Raw genomic sequence first — 12,017 nt, 5'->3', positions numbered from 1 at the left:
GTAAGTACAATGTTTTAGATTCCCAGAGATGTTTTAGGTTGCAAGATTATCTATGTTGAGGTACGGTTAATATTCAGAAGAGAAAGATGAATCTCCCAGATTCTCCTGACTCTATTTTCCACATGTGAATATGCCCAGTACACGGGCGTGCGGACGCAGAAACGTGTGCACACCTCTGAGGAAGGAAGTATGGTGGCGTGTGTCTAAAATCCAGAGAGACTACAATATGCAGTTTTTACACCTGTAAGAACTCAAGGGGGACCAGAGAATGTGCCAGCAATATCAGGTGCCCAAGACTACATTTACTCTCTTTTTTCAGTACTATGAATACATTATGTATTTATCTATGGAAAGTACCTATTTCTTTAAGGAAATCATTTGCAAAAAATTTCCATTGGTTTGTTTCCTAATGATTACCTTAAATTTATTTCACACAGATAAATAGTAACTTAAAAGCAAGATTTGTAGTGGACCATAGTGGTTTAAACACGTGTTTATCTTCATTTCTTTCCAAAACAACACTAAATGGACTTGAAATTATTTTTGAAAGGTGTAAACTCTTAAAAGATAGAAAAGGGACAGAAGACAAGAGGAGAGGAAAAATGTCAGCCATAATTTAGAATACTCAAATGCCTGCTAAATGCCTAAAGCAAGGCACCAACTTTGAGATAAGCCAGTTCATGCTACAGAACCTCAGAAGAGCTCAGCAATTAGAGGTGTCAGGTGTGTCTGACAGGAAGTGGAGAGAATACATGGGAAGCAGGCTCTCACAGCTGGCCATCCTCCTTCCCGGACGGCTTCCCAGAGATGGGAATGTTGACACAGAGAAGCTACGGGGGGTCAGGCACAGCAGAAGAAGAGCGAGGCCCCTCGCCCGGAAGCAGCACAGTACACCCCTTCCCACCCAGACCCCTCTCCTCCCGAGTAACCAGAACACTAGCTGCCACCGGTCCATCTTCTCACCCAGCCCCTGAGTGGAACATCTCACAGGAAGAACCGCAGATGCTACCAGCTGGTTGAGGTAACCAAAGACCAAGCCCCTCCAGCCGCCCTCCCAGAGTGAAGCCCCCTGGTCTGCGTGTCCCACTAAGAGTGCAGAGGCTCCCACAACATTTCAGCAGTTCACGTATGAACAGCCAAGAACTATCAGACAGATAAATGCTTGAAGAAAATCTCTGATATAAAAGACAGCAACCAAAACAGGAAAAAAGGAACTCAGAGAAACAGACTGACACTGGGACTTGAAGAACGTTTAAGAGGTTAGAGAGAACTCTGTATCTGTGAAGTAAGAGATACTATAAATACTTAATGTCCAAAGAATAAATTTTAAAACTCCAATGTAAAATGTTAGTATTGATAGAAATGAAAAATTTAATACTGGCAAAGTACCTGGCACGAAGACAAACCAATACCATCCCAGAACACCTGTGATAAAGAGAAGATCCTGAAAGTTCCAGAAAGAGCAGATCTCCTATAAAGAACAGGCAATTAGAAGAGCAGTGAACTTCTCAGTAGTAACCCCGAAAAAGATGACGACAGTGGAGCCTTTAAATGTCTGAGGAAAAATGATTTCTAAGATATGTTTATAACCTTTAAGTCAGCACACCACTGAGCATGAGGACAGACAGGTTTACACCCATGAATTCCTTCTCAAGATACGAGGAGATCAGGGATCTAGGAAAACAGGGATCCAACGCAGAGAAGGGGCACCCCACGACTCCAACTTTTCAGCAAGTCTTAAAATAAACGAATTCAGACCGGAGTAGCAGGTTGGGGGCCCCAAGAGAAAGGCCTCCAAGAAAAGAGATCAAACCAGTAACAGACTTGCTGATGTGTTAAAACACAGTCACAGTGGAAGGGAGTTTGGGGATAAACTCAGTGGCAAATTCACAAAAAAGCAAGCAAAACGAGATACTCAGTTAACTCCAGGAAAAACATATTCAAGAGGAAAGAAAATGTGATCCTAGTGGACACTATGGACCAGCTATGTACAGTATGTACAGGTCATAATAACGGGACAGTGGAGAGTGACTGAACCAAAACCCACCGACCCGACTGGGGGCACAGGAAAGAAACGCATCTGGGGAGAAGAGCAACAGGCAGTGGAGGAGAGAAGGGAGAAAACCCTCTTCTACAGAAGCAAGTCAGGCAAACGAGGTATATATCTAGAAATATGGATGTAAATATCAGAAGAAACCACAAAAAGGTTGAAAAGTGTGGTGCTCAGAGCTGGCGAGAGGTGCAAAGGACTGGAGGCTGTATTTGACCTTTTCAATTTCGTTTATCACATTTACATATATATATATATATATACACACACATACATATATATATTATATATATACACACACACAATTCAAATTAAAAACACATATACAGAAAAGAACTCCAAGAAGAATTCTTTTCCCAAAAGGAAACCTGTTACAAGAAAAATTTTCCCAAGTGATAATCAAGCCACAGATCTCAATCTACATGTGGCTCTTTGACTGATGCAACTTAAATTTTGTCGTTTCGATGACAGCATCAAAATGTGCCTGTGAGTCACATGATTGCCATGCAGCTTTTGATTAAGGCCAATTACAAGAGATTACAGAATTATTATACACTTCTGAGTTTACTAAACCACACAGGACTTCAGTTTGACTACAGCACAGGTCCAGACTACTTCTGGGAAGGGCCAGATGGAAAACAGCTTGTACTCTGTTGTCTCTTTCACCTATTCTTCATTTTTTACAATCTTTTATATAAAAATCATTCTTAGCTCCCATGAATCATGTAAAAACAGGCCACAGGCTGGATCTGGCCCACAGGAAGTAGTTTGCCAACCCCTGAATTAGAGGAAATACAGGATCAGTATTATAATATTTCATAAGCTCTCACCTAAAGCATTTCTTATGCAGTTACAATACCACCAAAATGTTAGGCTTAAATTAATGGCTTACAATTGGTCTACATCTTATTACATTTATAAAATTACACTTGTTTCAATTAATCACGTGCTGTTTACGCCTTATCATGTCTCATCCAAAGATATTTATTTTAAGGGCATGGCAAAATGTATACTTTATTGCCAGCAATGCAGGCAGACTTTTGAACTGTCCTGTGTTTACCAAACAAAAGTCTTGTTAGAGATAAACACTGAAATATCTGTGGAAGAAATGATACTGTATCTGAGATTTGCTTCAAAATAACTGGGGGGAAGGAGAGGAAGGATGGTGCAGGTACCCACCAGCAATTGTGGAGATCAGGTGATGGGTACATGGGGTTCATTACACTGTTTTCTCTACTTACATGTTTAAAATTTTCAAAATAAAACTTTTTTAAAAGTTTAGGACAAAAATGAACAAATACCAATAACAGCAAGCAGATATGTGCTTACCAAAAAAGCCGAATGAATATTATCCTTGAATTGGGGGAAATAAAGTAGTTAAAATCCCAGTTTTTCTTAATGCTGTAATTAGATTTTTGGAATATCTGGATTTTCCAAAAAGGATTAAATGAAGGCTGATTTTCTTATTCTGCTTAGACAGAGTGAGCCCCTAGGTACTGCTGAATGCATCACAATATACAGTTCTAAGAAACTATAAGATATTTAAAAATGCACAGACAGCAAGAGGAAACTACTACACTGTATTTTAATTTATCTGTCAATCAACGAAAGCTTTAAGATACAGTGTGCTGTGTAGTATAAAATGGCATACAAAATTAGGTATTTTCATATTGGTCACAAATCTTACATGAAGTTTTATATTAGTGGCCCTCACATTAAAAAAATAGGGTTTTAAAATGCCTTCTACCAGTTTCCAGAGACTACCATAATCTGATTAATCTTTTCACGAAAAGAAATTACACCTCCCTAAATGAAGTAAATGTCTCATTGAAATCGTTTTCTGAATTATTACACTGACGTTTCCCTGCAGGACCCTTCCGCCAAGTCCACAACCGCCTCCCTTTCTGTCCCTGCACTAAACTCCACAGCCTCAAGACCCCAAGAACAGTCTGCCCGGTCAGGGACACACAGACAGGCTGGCCTGGAACCTGGCAAGTCAGCGTAGTTCTGACAGCCTTGGGCTGAGACCTGGCTCCGCAGAATGTCCAGGAACATCAGCGTTTTGCAGATTTTTATTCATACTCTTCCTCAGTTTTTTTCATTTTCCATTAATTGTAATAACCTGCACTGAAACATCAATATCCAATATCCTTTTTAAGATAAGCTTACCTGGTGATGTTATCACAAATTCCATGGCCTCCAAATTTTGCAGTTTCTACAGGGGCCCCCGGCTTTCGTACCATGATTTTGAGAGTCAGGCGTTTACCCTTTACGCCAGCAGCTTCAAGTCGCCGTTGGATTTCTTCTGAAAGACTCAGAAGAAAAGCTTCTGCTTCTTTTGGCTACAGAAAGGCAAACAAAAAAAAATACCCTCCATGTTATTTTCCTACATGCCTAACAATTCTTCTCAAGTAGATTAACTTTCAATATTAAACATGTGTATGATTTAGTGCCCTGCTCTTGTCTACTTAAAAACAAACATTCTGCCAGTTCTGGGAAAGGCAAGAGTTTTAAGACTTAATTTCAAGCATCAAGAGTCTATGGTCTAGTTGGAGAGACAGGACTACGTGAAAATATAAAGAATATAAGGTAAAACCTGTGAAGAGAGCAGTACCTGGGTAAACCTTATTCCATAGTTGATCTCAGCTGAAACAGATTTTCTTTCCTTTTCAGTTCGAACTGGTCTATCGTCCAAACCACGGCAGAACCTATAAAGCATCTGACCTGTTTTGGGACCAAATTCTTTTTGGAGTTTTGCCATGGTCATATATTGCAAGTCTCCACAAGTTCTAATTCCCAAAGATGTCAACTTGGATTCCATTGAGCGTCCAACTCCTAGGAAAGGGACAGTTCTTTAATTCTGCATATAAGCTATTAAAAACAATTGAGCATTATGAAATAACTATTCATGCACAAACAACTAATTTAAAATAATCTCCCTTAAAATTCTGAAGTGACATAACTGAAGCATCTCATAGATTAAGAATTGTTTTTTTGGTTGGTGCAAATCATCCTAGTAAAGTTATTTCCAGAAGCTACTTCTCAATTTGGACTCTACCTATAGGTGAACCAGAACTTTTCAAATGTGTATGACTAGGTAAGTTCTCCAAAAAATGTGATTTTTATTTATTACTGATTAAAAAGTTTTCTATCTTATTTACAAAATCAACTAAGTTACAGACTCGTTTAAGCTAGTCTATAGTATGACTTACAGACTTATTAGGAGACTCAGGAATGTTAGGGATTCTACTATGATTTTGGCAAGGACCAAACTTCTCAATGGTTCAGCCACATTTTCTCTGAATGGGAGCTAAAACAAGAAGTCATGACAGAGGTCCAAGCCCACATGTCACTTGCTCTCATACTGGACAAAGTGGCACAAGTGACGTGGGGATGAAGTTTCCTGAGCAAAGCAGCAGCGAGGGGAAGACAGGCAGATGTCTTTTCCCAACAAAGATGATCTCCCTGGAAGGGCAGTCAGTGTCCCGCAGCTGGGCCAGCGTGCAGCAGCCCCTCGTCACCGTCTGCAAGATGCAAGGTTGGAGCCTCCCCCAAAAGATGCTCATGAGCTCTGCTGCTCCCCATGTACCCAAAAGCTTAACGAAGGTACACAAGTCTGGGAAAGCGATTTAAGAGTAACCTGGGGGAACTAAAACTCTTATTAAAATGGTCTCCACACCATGAGATCAGTAGTGTCCATCAGTGAGGAAGACTGCGGTCTGGCCTTCTGTAGGATGTTACCAGGGAGCTCAGAGTGGAGTCTGGGGTCGCCTACCTGTCACCGTCATTGTCACTTCTGGCTCCAGTTCTCTGAGTGGCCCTGGTGGGGGGAGGAGCATTCTCGTCCAGGTTCTGCCAGGAGAACCTCTTGGAGCAGTTACGCAGACACACGGTTAGGAGGGAGGTGGTCAACTTTACAAAAGGTCTATGACCACAGAGGTGGGCGAGACAAGTTTAGCCCAAGAAAATCTGTCCCCTAATGGAAGTCAGATGAAAGGTGTTAAGGGTGCTGTACCCCATTTGTGCCATTTTCAAGTTCAAGTCAGAACAGAGAACAAGCAAGAATAGCAGAGTCTGAGTTAACAACAAGAGAACCCTCCAGAGGAAGACCATTCACAAAAAGACAAAATTCTAAGTGAAACCTATTGGAGTATTTTTCAAGATGGGGAGGAGGAACCCAACGAAGGGACAAATCAGATACGAGGGTGGCCAAAGCCAGAGAGACACTCTATGCAGCTGTTCGTGTTCAGGGAAGGCTTTCTGTCTCTATTTTTTTCCGTCCCATCGTTGCCCCAACTCCCCACCCTCAAGATGTGATCATGATCTTTCCCTGACACATCTGGGCAGCTGATCTGTTCTCCCTGATCTGCAAAATCAGCAAGAGGCAATAATCCTGCATTAACTGTGTGTATTGGGATGGGCAGGGGGAAAACCTATAGTTTTTGAGAGTCTCCTGAGTATACCAGAACACAATTATTATTCACTAAGAGGTACAAAAGAAAGGCTATTACATTAAATATCACCAAGTTAACCACGATCAACCTAATCTAATTGAACTGTCCCTCTACGGAAGAAGAGAGGTTCCTCTCCATTACAAGCTCATCTAATGGAATGGAATGGCCTGAAGTTGAGTGGGGGAAGGAGGCATGGATGGTCTACCTCTAACCCCTATGACGTTTGCACAGGGGGGAACAGTTAGCTTGGAATCAGCACCAAGACCCCGAATGGGTGCTAGTTTGATTGCTTCGTGTGAGCGTTTTTACGGAAAGGAGGCCCCTCTAAGGAGGAAGTAACAGGGTCTTGAGAGTCAAATTGAGTGCAGCCACCTAGAAAGGGAAACATGAAGGAAAATGTGCTAGTGTAGAACCAAGGTTCTGAGAAGGAGAGAAGAAAAATGCAGCTGTGGAAGCGGCCAGTCAAGCCACTGGACGAAGACGTGGCATCTGTCCTTGAAGGGGAACCACGAGCCCAGGCTAAGAACAGCCAGGAACGCCTCCTCCCGGCACCCGGACCTCGACAGTCCAGGGACGCAGAAAAGTCAAGTTCCAAAGCATCAACCTTTGCCATCTAAGTTAGCACCGTTCAACAGAACTTTCTGTGGTGATGGAACCGTTCTCTTCTGTGCTGCCCAGTTCAGGAGGCACCCGCCCCATGTGGTTACTGAGCACTGACTGCAATGTGGGCAGTACAACGGGGAAGATGAATTTTAATTTTATTTAACTTTAATTAATTTAACCTAAAATTTTCTAGCTTCACTTGGCTAGTGGTTCCCGTATCAGGACAGTGTAGATGGTCACGTACACCTACACGGCCGCGGTGCTTATCTGACACGAGAAGAAAGAGACGGAAACCTCAGAGTGGGTGCACACACCCAGCAAAGGACGGACAAGGGGCAGAAGGTCCTACAAGCCAGGGTGGAAAGCCTTGCAAAGAGCCACAGAAACAGCAGAAAGAGTTACCGCATTTAAACAGTTGTTGGGGACAGTCCTTTCTTTCATTAGCTAAACAGATCTCGCTGGGTAATTTCTGCGCCAGCACAACATGCAGTCATTACTCTGTGGGGCCTTCGTAAACTCACTAGCGTGTGCTCCCCTTTTACGCGGCTGTAACGATCGTGTGCTGTGTGCCAGGCACGCCGTGTGCTCAGTCACCGGTCAGGGCACACAGGGACAGAGGGAGCTGGCGGGGGACAAGGGGGGAGGCGCGTTCAGCGTGGACCCGCTTCTGGTTATTGGTTACAGAGCAGGACTTACTCAAAGCATGTGCCACAAAGTGTCAATAGTCACCATGTATTCATCTTCAGCTATCTCTGGGAGACGACGAATTTTTAACAAAGATGAACAAGTTTCCTTCTTGTAAGAATTCTCACAACTTACTACTGGGTGGGCCCCTCCACCGCACAGCGTTCCCGCATGCATGTGGAACCTTTTTTCAAAGGGACAGCTTGTACTTGAGACGGGTTACCATCTCAGGGCAGGAGTAACAACAGAAAAGGCTGACGTTTTACATACTGAAATGTTCTAAATCTTCCTGACAATAAATTTGGGGATTTTTATAAAAGTCAATGGTCTTACACATGAAGATCTCTCGAACAATTCTGGGCGGCCACAGGCTACCAGCTGGTTCTGGCGGCGAGAGGAGCGGGCGGATCGCCAGAGGAAGCCGATCCTGGCCGCCCCCGCCTCCCCCAGATTTCACGGTTCTCTTAGGAACTTCAAGGCTGTGCCTAAGAACTCAACCAGGACACGTAAATCCACACGTGCCCTTCAAAGAGTAAAGTCCTTCCAGCCAGGAAGCAAATGAAGGTGAAAGGTAAGATGACTAGCTCAAGGAACTAAAACTAAAACCTCTCTGTTTCTGTGTAAAAAAAACCAAACCAAACAAACAAAAAACACTTACAAAATTGATGCAGTATAAAGATGGCGCTGTGGACGGAACTGTGTCTCTTCAAGATACCTATGCTGAAATCTTAATTCCCAGTACCTCAGAATGTGACTAACTGGAGAAAGGTCCTTCGTAAAGGTAATTAAGGTAACAAGAGGTCATATAGGTGGGCCCTAATCCAATAGCACTGGTGTCCCTATAAGAAGAGATCAGGACACAGACACACAAAGAGAAAACACCATGTGAAGACACAGGGAGAAGACGGTCACCTACACGCCACGGAGAGAGACCTCAGAGGAAACCCAGCACGCTGGCAGCTCACTCATGGACCTCGAGTCCCCAGGATCTTGAGGAAATAAACTGCTGTTGTTTAAGCCACGCAGTCTATGGTATTTTGTTATGGCAGCCTTAGCAAACTAATAAAGACGCCAAAGTAATGATAACTTTGAACTCAAATTTCACATGCACTTTAAATACACTGGTTCCTTCTTATATAAAGCTGCAATAAGACATGTTATTAAAACTCCTAAATTGTGTTGTCTAATAAGGTAATTTGCTAGCATGATTTTATAAGGTTAATTACTCTTCAAATTTAACCTCAAACTGACCATCAAAATGTCATATTTCACATTTCTGATACTACCACATTCTTGGACGTTATTTACTAGGGAGTCAGGAGGCTTCAGAACTAACCCATCATAAAATGGCATTTGGGTCATTTAATATTTTTGGCCTATAACAAAAATTGCTAAGTTAGTTCAGATATACTTTTCTTAGGTTTAAGAACATGCATCTAAAAATACCACTAAATCCACTGTTAAAAGTGTTAAAACTTTTAACAACAAATGAATTAAAAAAAACCTTTCACCAAAAGTATACTCTCTTGAACTTTCCCACCACAAACACCTGGGAGCTTTGTGAAAGCTAACGCAGGCTGCTTTACAAAAACAGGAGAGGATGATCTGAAATGGTATCCTGGATTACTATATGGCTTAGAGAAATTTCTTAAAAAGAGGTACCTACCATAGAAAGCAAGTCTAAATATTTAATAATTGTGAAATGAACTGCCCTACACACAAAAATTACATCTGTTCACGGCCCCAAAGGGCAACCATTTTCCAGTTACAATGAATTATACTTGATTTCTCCAAGGAGAGATTTTTACATGCTGGGTTAGCTAGCCACACTACACAAGAAAGTAAGATAACTAACCATCCTGCCCATTAGGTGAGAAAGGTATGCCTTTTTGGACATTTTACTTCAACCTGAGTTAACAAAATACAATACTTCATTTTAGGTTTTCTTCTTCCTAATATGGTTTATACATTTTCTACTTTTAAAACTGTTTAGTAAACTCAGAAAAGTATCACTAGTTTGGAAGGACAATTTTGTAAATAGGGGAATCGATTTTCAAAACTTTATCTTGGGTCTAGAAGTACACTATTTCAATTTTGATTTATTTAAAGAACCGAAAGTCAATTTCATCATATTCTTTTAAATATGACTTCTTAGAATTCCTTGATCTTGGTACTTGAGAAATACTTAAATACTTAAAGTAAAACACATGAGAGGCAAAACTAAAATGTTATATTAAGGTTCTGACAAATCAACTGAAAGGATATTCATTGTGGAGTTCTAAATTTTGTTTCCCATGGCACTCAATAAAAGATTAAAAAATTTTAATTCATTTTTTAAAAAAGAAAGAAATGTTATACATCTATGAAAAGCACTAATGAATACTTACAATAAATAAAAGTTAAAAAGAAACGATCTGTATTTACCTGGTAGATTAGTAACTAGCTGACCTCTGATAAAATCATCTACTTCTTCTGGTTTTAAGTGGTACTGGCCATCTGGTTTTGCTTTCCTAGTTGCCATTCTAGCCAGGAGGATATTAGAACCTATAAATTTTTTTTTAAAAAAGGAAAGAAAGAAAGAAGTCATTCAAGAAATATTCACAATTATTTTCAAAATTTCTTAACAAAGACATCTACAGACAGGTTACCTATCAAATTTCTAAAGAGAATGAAAATAATGTGCAACTTTGATCATTTCAAGCACAGTACACAACTGGCAGAATTCTGTTAAGTATTACAGATTATAACCAGCATGGTTCCTGGACAGATGTTACCTTCTGTTCCAAAGCACGTGACATTTCAACATCTCCTACCCAGGTAAAGGAATAGAGAAAACAGTCCTAATCTAAGATTGGAGGTTTATAGGAATTGTGGGCAATGATCGGCAATCAGTTCATTTTACCAACCAATGTTTATCTGTTTGTTTGTTTTTGGCCATGCCACGTGGCTTGGGGGATCTTAGTTCCCTGACCAGGGATCGAACCCGGGCCCCCTGCAGTGGAAGCCCAAAGTCCTAACCACTGGACCACCCGGGAAGTCCCTCATTTTACCAACCAATGGATCCACGCTGGGTAGAAATAAGGCCAAAGAAATGCCATTGGACTTGGGGGGAAAAGCCCAAAGAACCAGATGTCTCACTGTATGATCAGAACATGTGGAGGAGAAATTGAGGGTATGAGCGCCTTAAAAAAGAAGACAGACAGTGACAGCGAGGTCCAAGGTGTGTGAATGGACACAGACAACTAACGCAGAGCAGAGAGAAGGCTACTGGAGCCCGAGAAGGTATCAGGCATCTGAGAAATACCTAAATGGGGTCAGATGAACTTCTGTGTAAATAATAAAATCTCCATGAATTACAGAAGACTTCTATAAAGCACATATCTTAGTTTTACTTACATTAAGAACGGTGTGTTTTCCTAGGGTAAATGTATAGATATTCATGAAGAGAAAAAGTACTGGAAAGGCACACTAAAATGATAAAAGTGGTGAGTCTGAAGAAAAGAGGGCTGAGAAGTGGAAACATCATTTGGGATTTTTGTCTTAATTATGTGCTTGAACTTAAAAGGACATATTCATATCATCCCACTTGTAAATTTAAAATAAATACCATTTACAACAAAGAACTAAACCTGTGCCTGACAGTGGACTCCAGAAGGCAAGTCCTAAACGAATGCTGAGAAGGGTGTGCAGGCCACACGCCAGGGAGCCAAAGGGCGGCCTGCTCGTAACTGGAGGGATGCTGTTAACGTGTTCATCATGCTCTGTATGTTCTGCAGCTTATGACGTTCTGACATCTTAAAAATCCCTCTGACGGGGAGTGCCTGCCCTCCCAGGGCTGGTTAATTCCTAAAGAGAGCAAGCAAGTTCCTGGGAGTGCGGCTCTCACACCCACGCCAGACACCCCAACCATCTCCTAATCAAACTCACTCACAAACCCCAAGAGAGGCTCTGGCCTAGGATCTCCCCTCACTCCCGCTTCCGCCTCCAGACCTGCATGTGGTGCTCTGGCACGAGGCCCTGCGTGGGGCTGCACGCCCTGCCCTCCTCTCGGGACAGGTACGCAGTAAAGATCTCCTATGGGTAGAGGCACTGGGCTCGTTCAGACAGGAGGGACACGGGGAAGCTCAGCGTGACAGAGGGGGCTCCAGAGCACACAGCTGGGAGAGTCGACAAGAGGAGGACCGATAACGGGAAGGGCTGAGGAAGCAAACACTGGGCTGAGAGAC

At 41.9% G+C, this 12,017-nt stretch overlaps 1 protein-coding gene across 8 annotated transcripts in view; it reads right to left on the bottom strand.

Moving 5' to 3' along the window:
• The window catches only part of REV1 (REV1 DNA directed polymerase), an 83,816-nt gene that overhangs the window by 6,687 nt on the left and 65,112 nt on the right, over positions 1–12,017 (bottom strand). For all 8 annotated transcript variants that reach the window (XM_057558249.1, XM_057558248.1, XM_057558251.1 and 5 more), the window contains 3 exons: positions 10,216–10,335; positions 4,665–4,885; positions 4,220–4,392 (listed from right to left, as the gene is read on the bottom strand). In XM_057558249.1, coding sequence (XP_057414232.1) covers positions 4,220–4,392; positions 4,665–4,885; positions 10,216–10,335 — 514 coding nt within the window. The remainder of the gene's footprint in view (positions 1–4,219; positions 4,393–4,664; positions 4,886–10,215; positions 10,336–12,017) is intronic.

The sequence above is a fragment of the Balaenoptera acutorostrata genome, chromosome 12 (assembly GCF_949987535.1).
Source record: "Balaenoptera acutorostrata chromosome 12, mBalAcu1.1, whole genome shotgun sequence".
Lineage (NCBI taxonomy): Eukaryota > Metazoa > Chordata > Mammalia > Artiodactyla > Balaenopteridae > Balaenoptera > Balaenoptera acutorostrata.
This window is presented reverse-complemented; position numbering and strand designations above follow the sequence as displayed.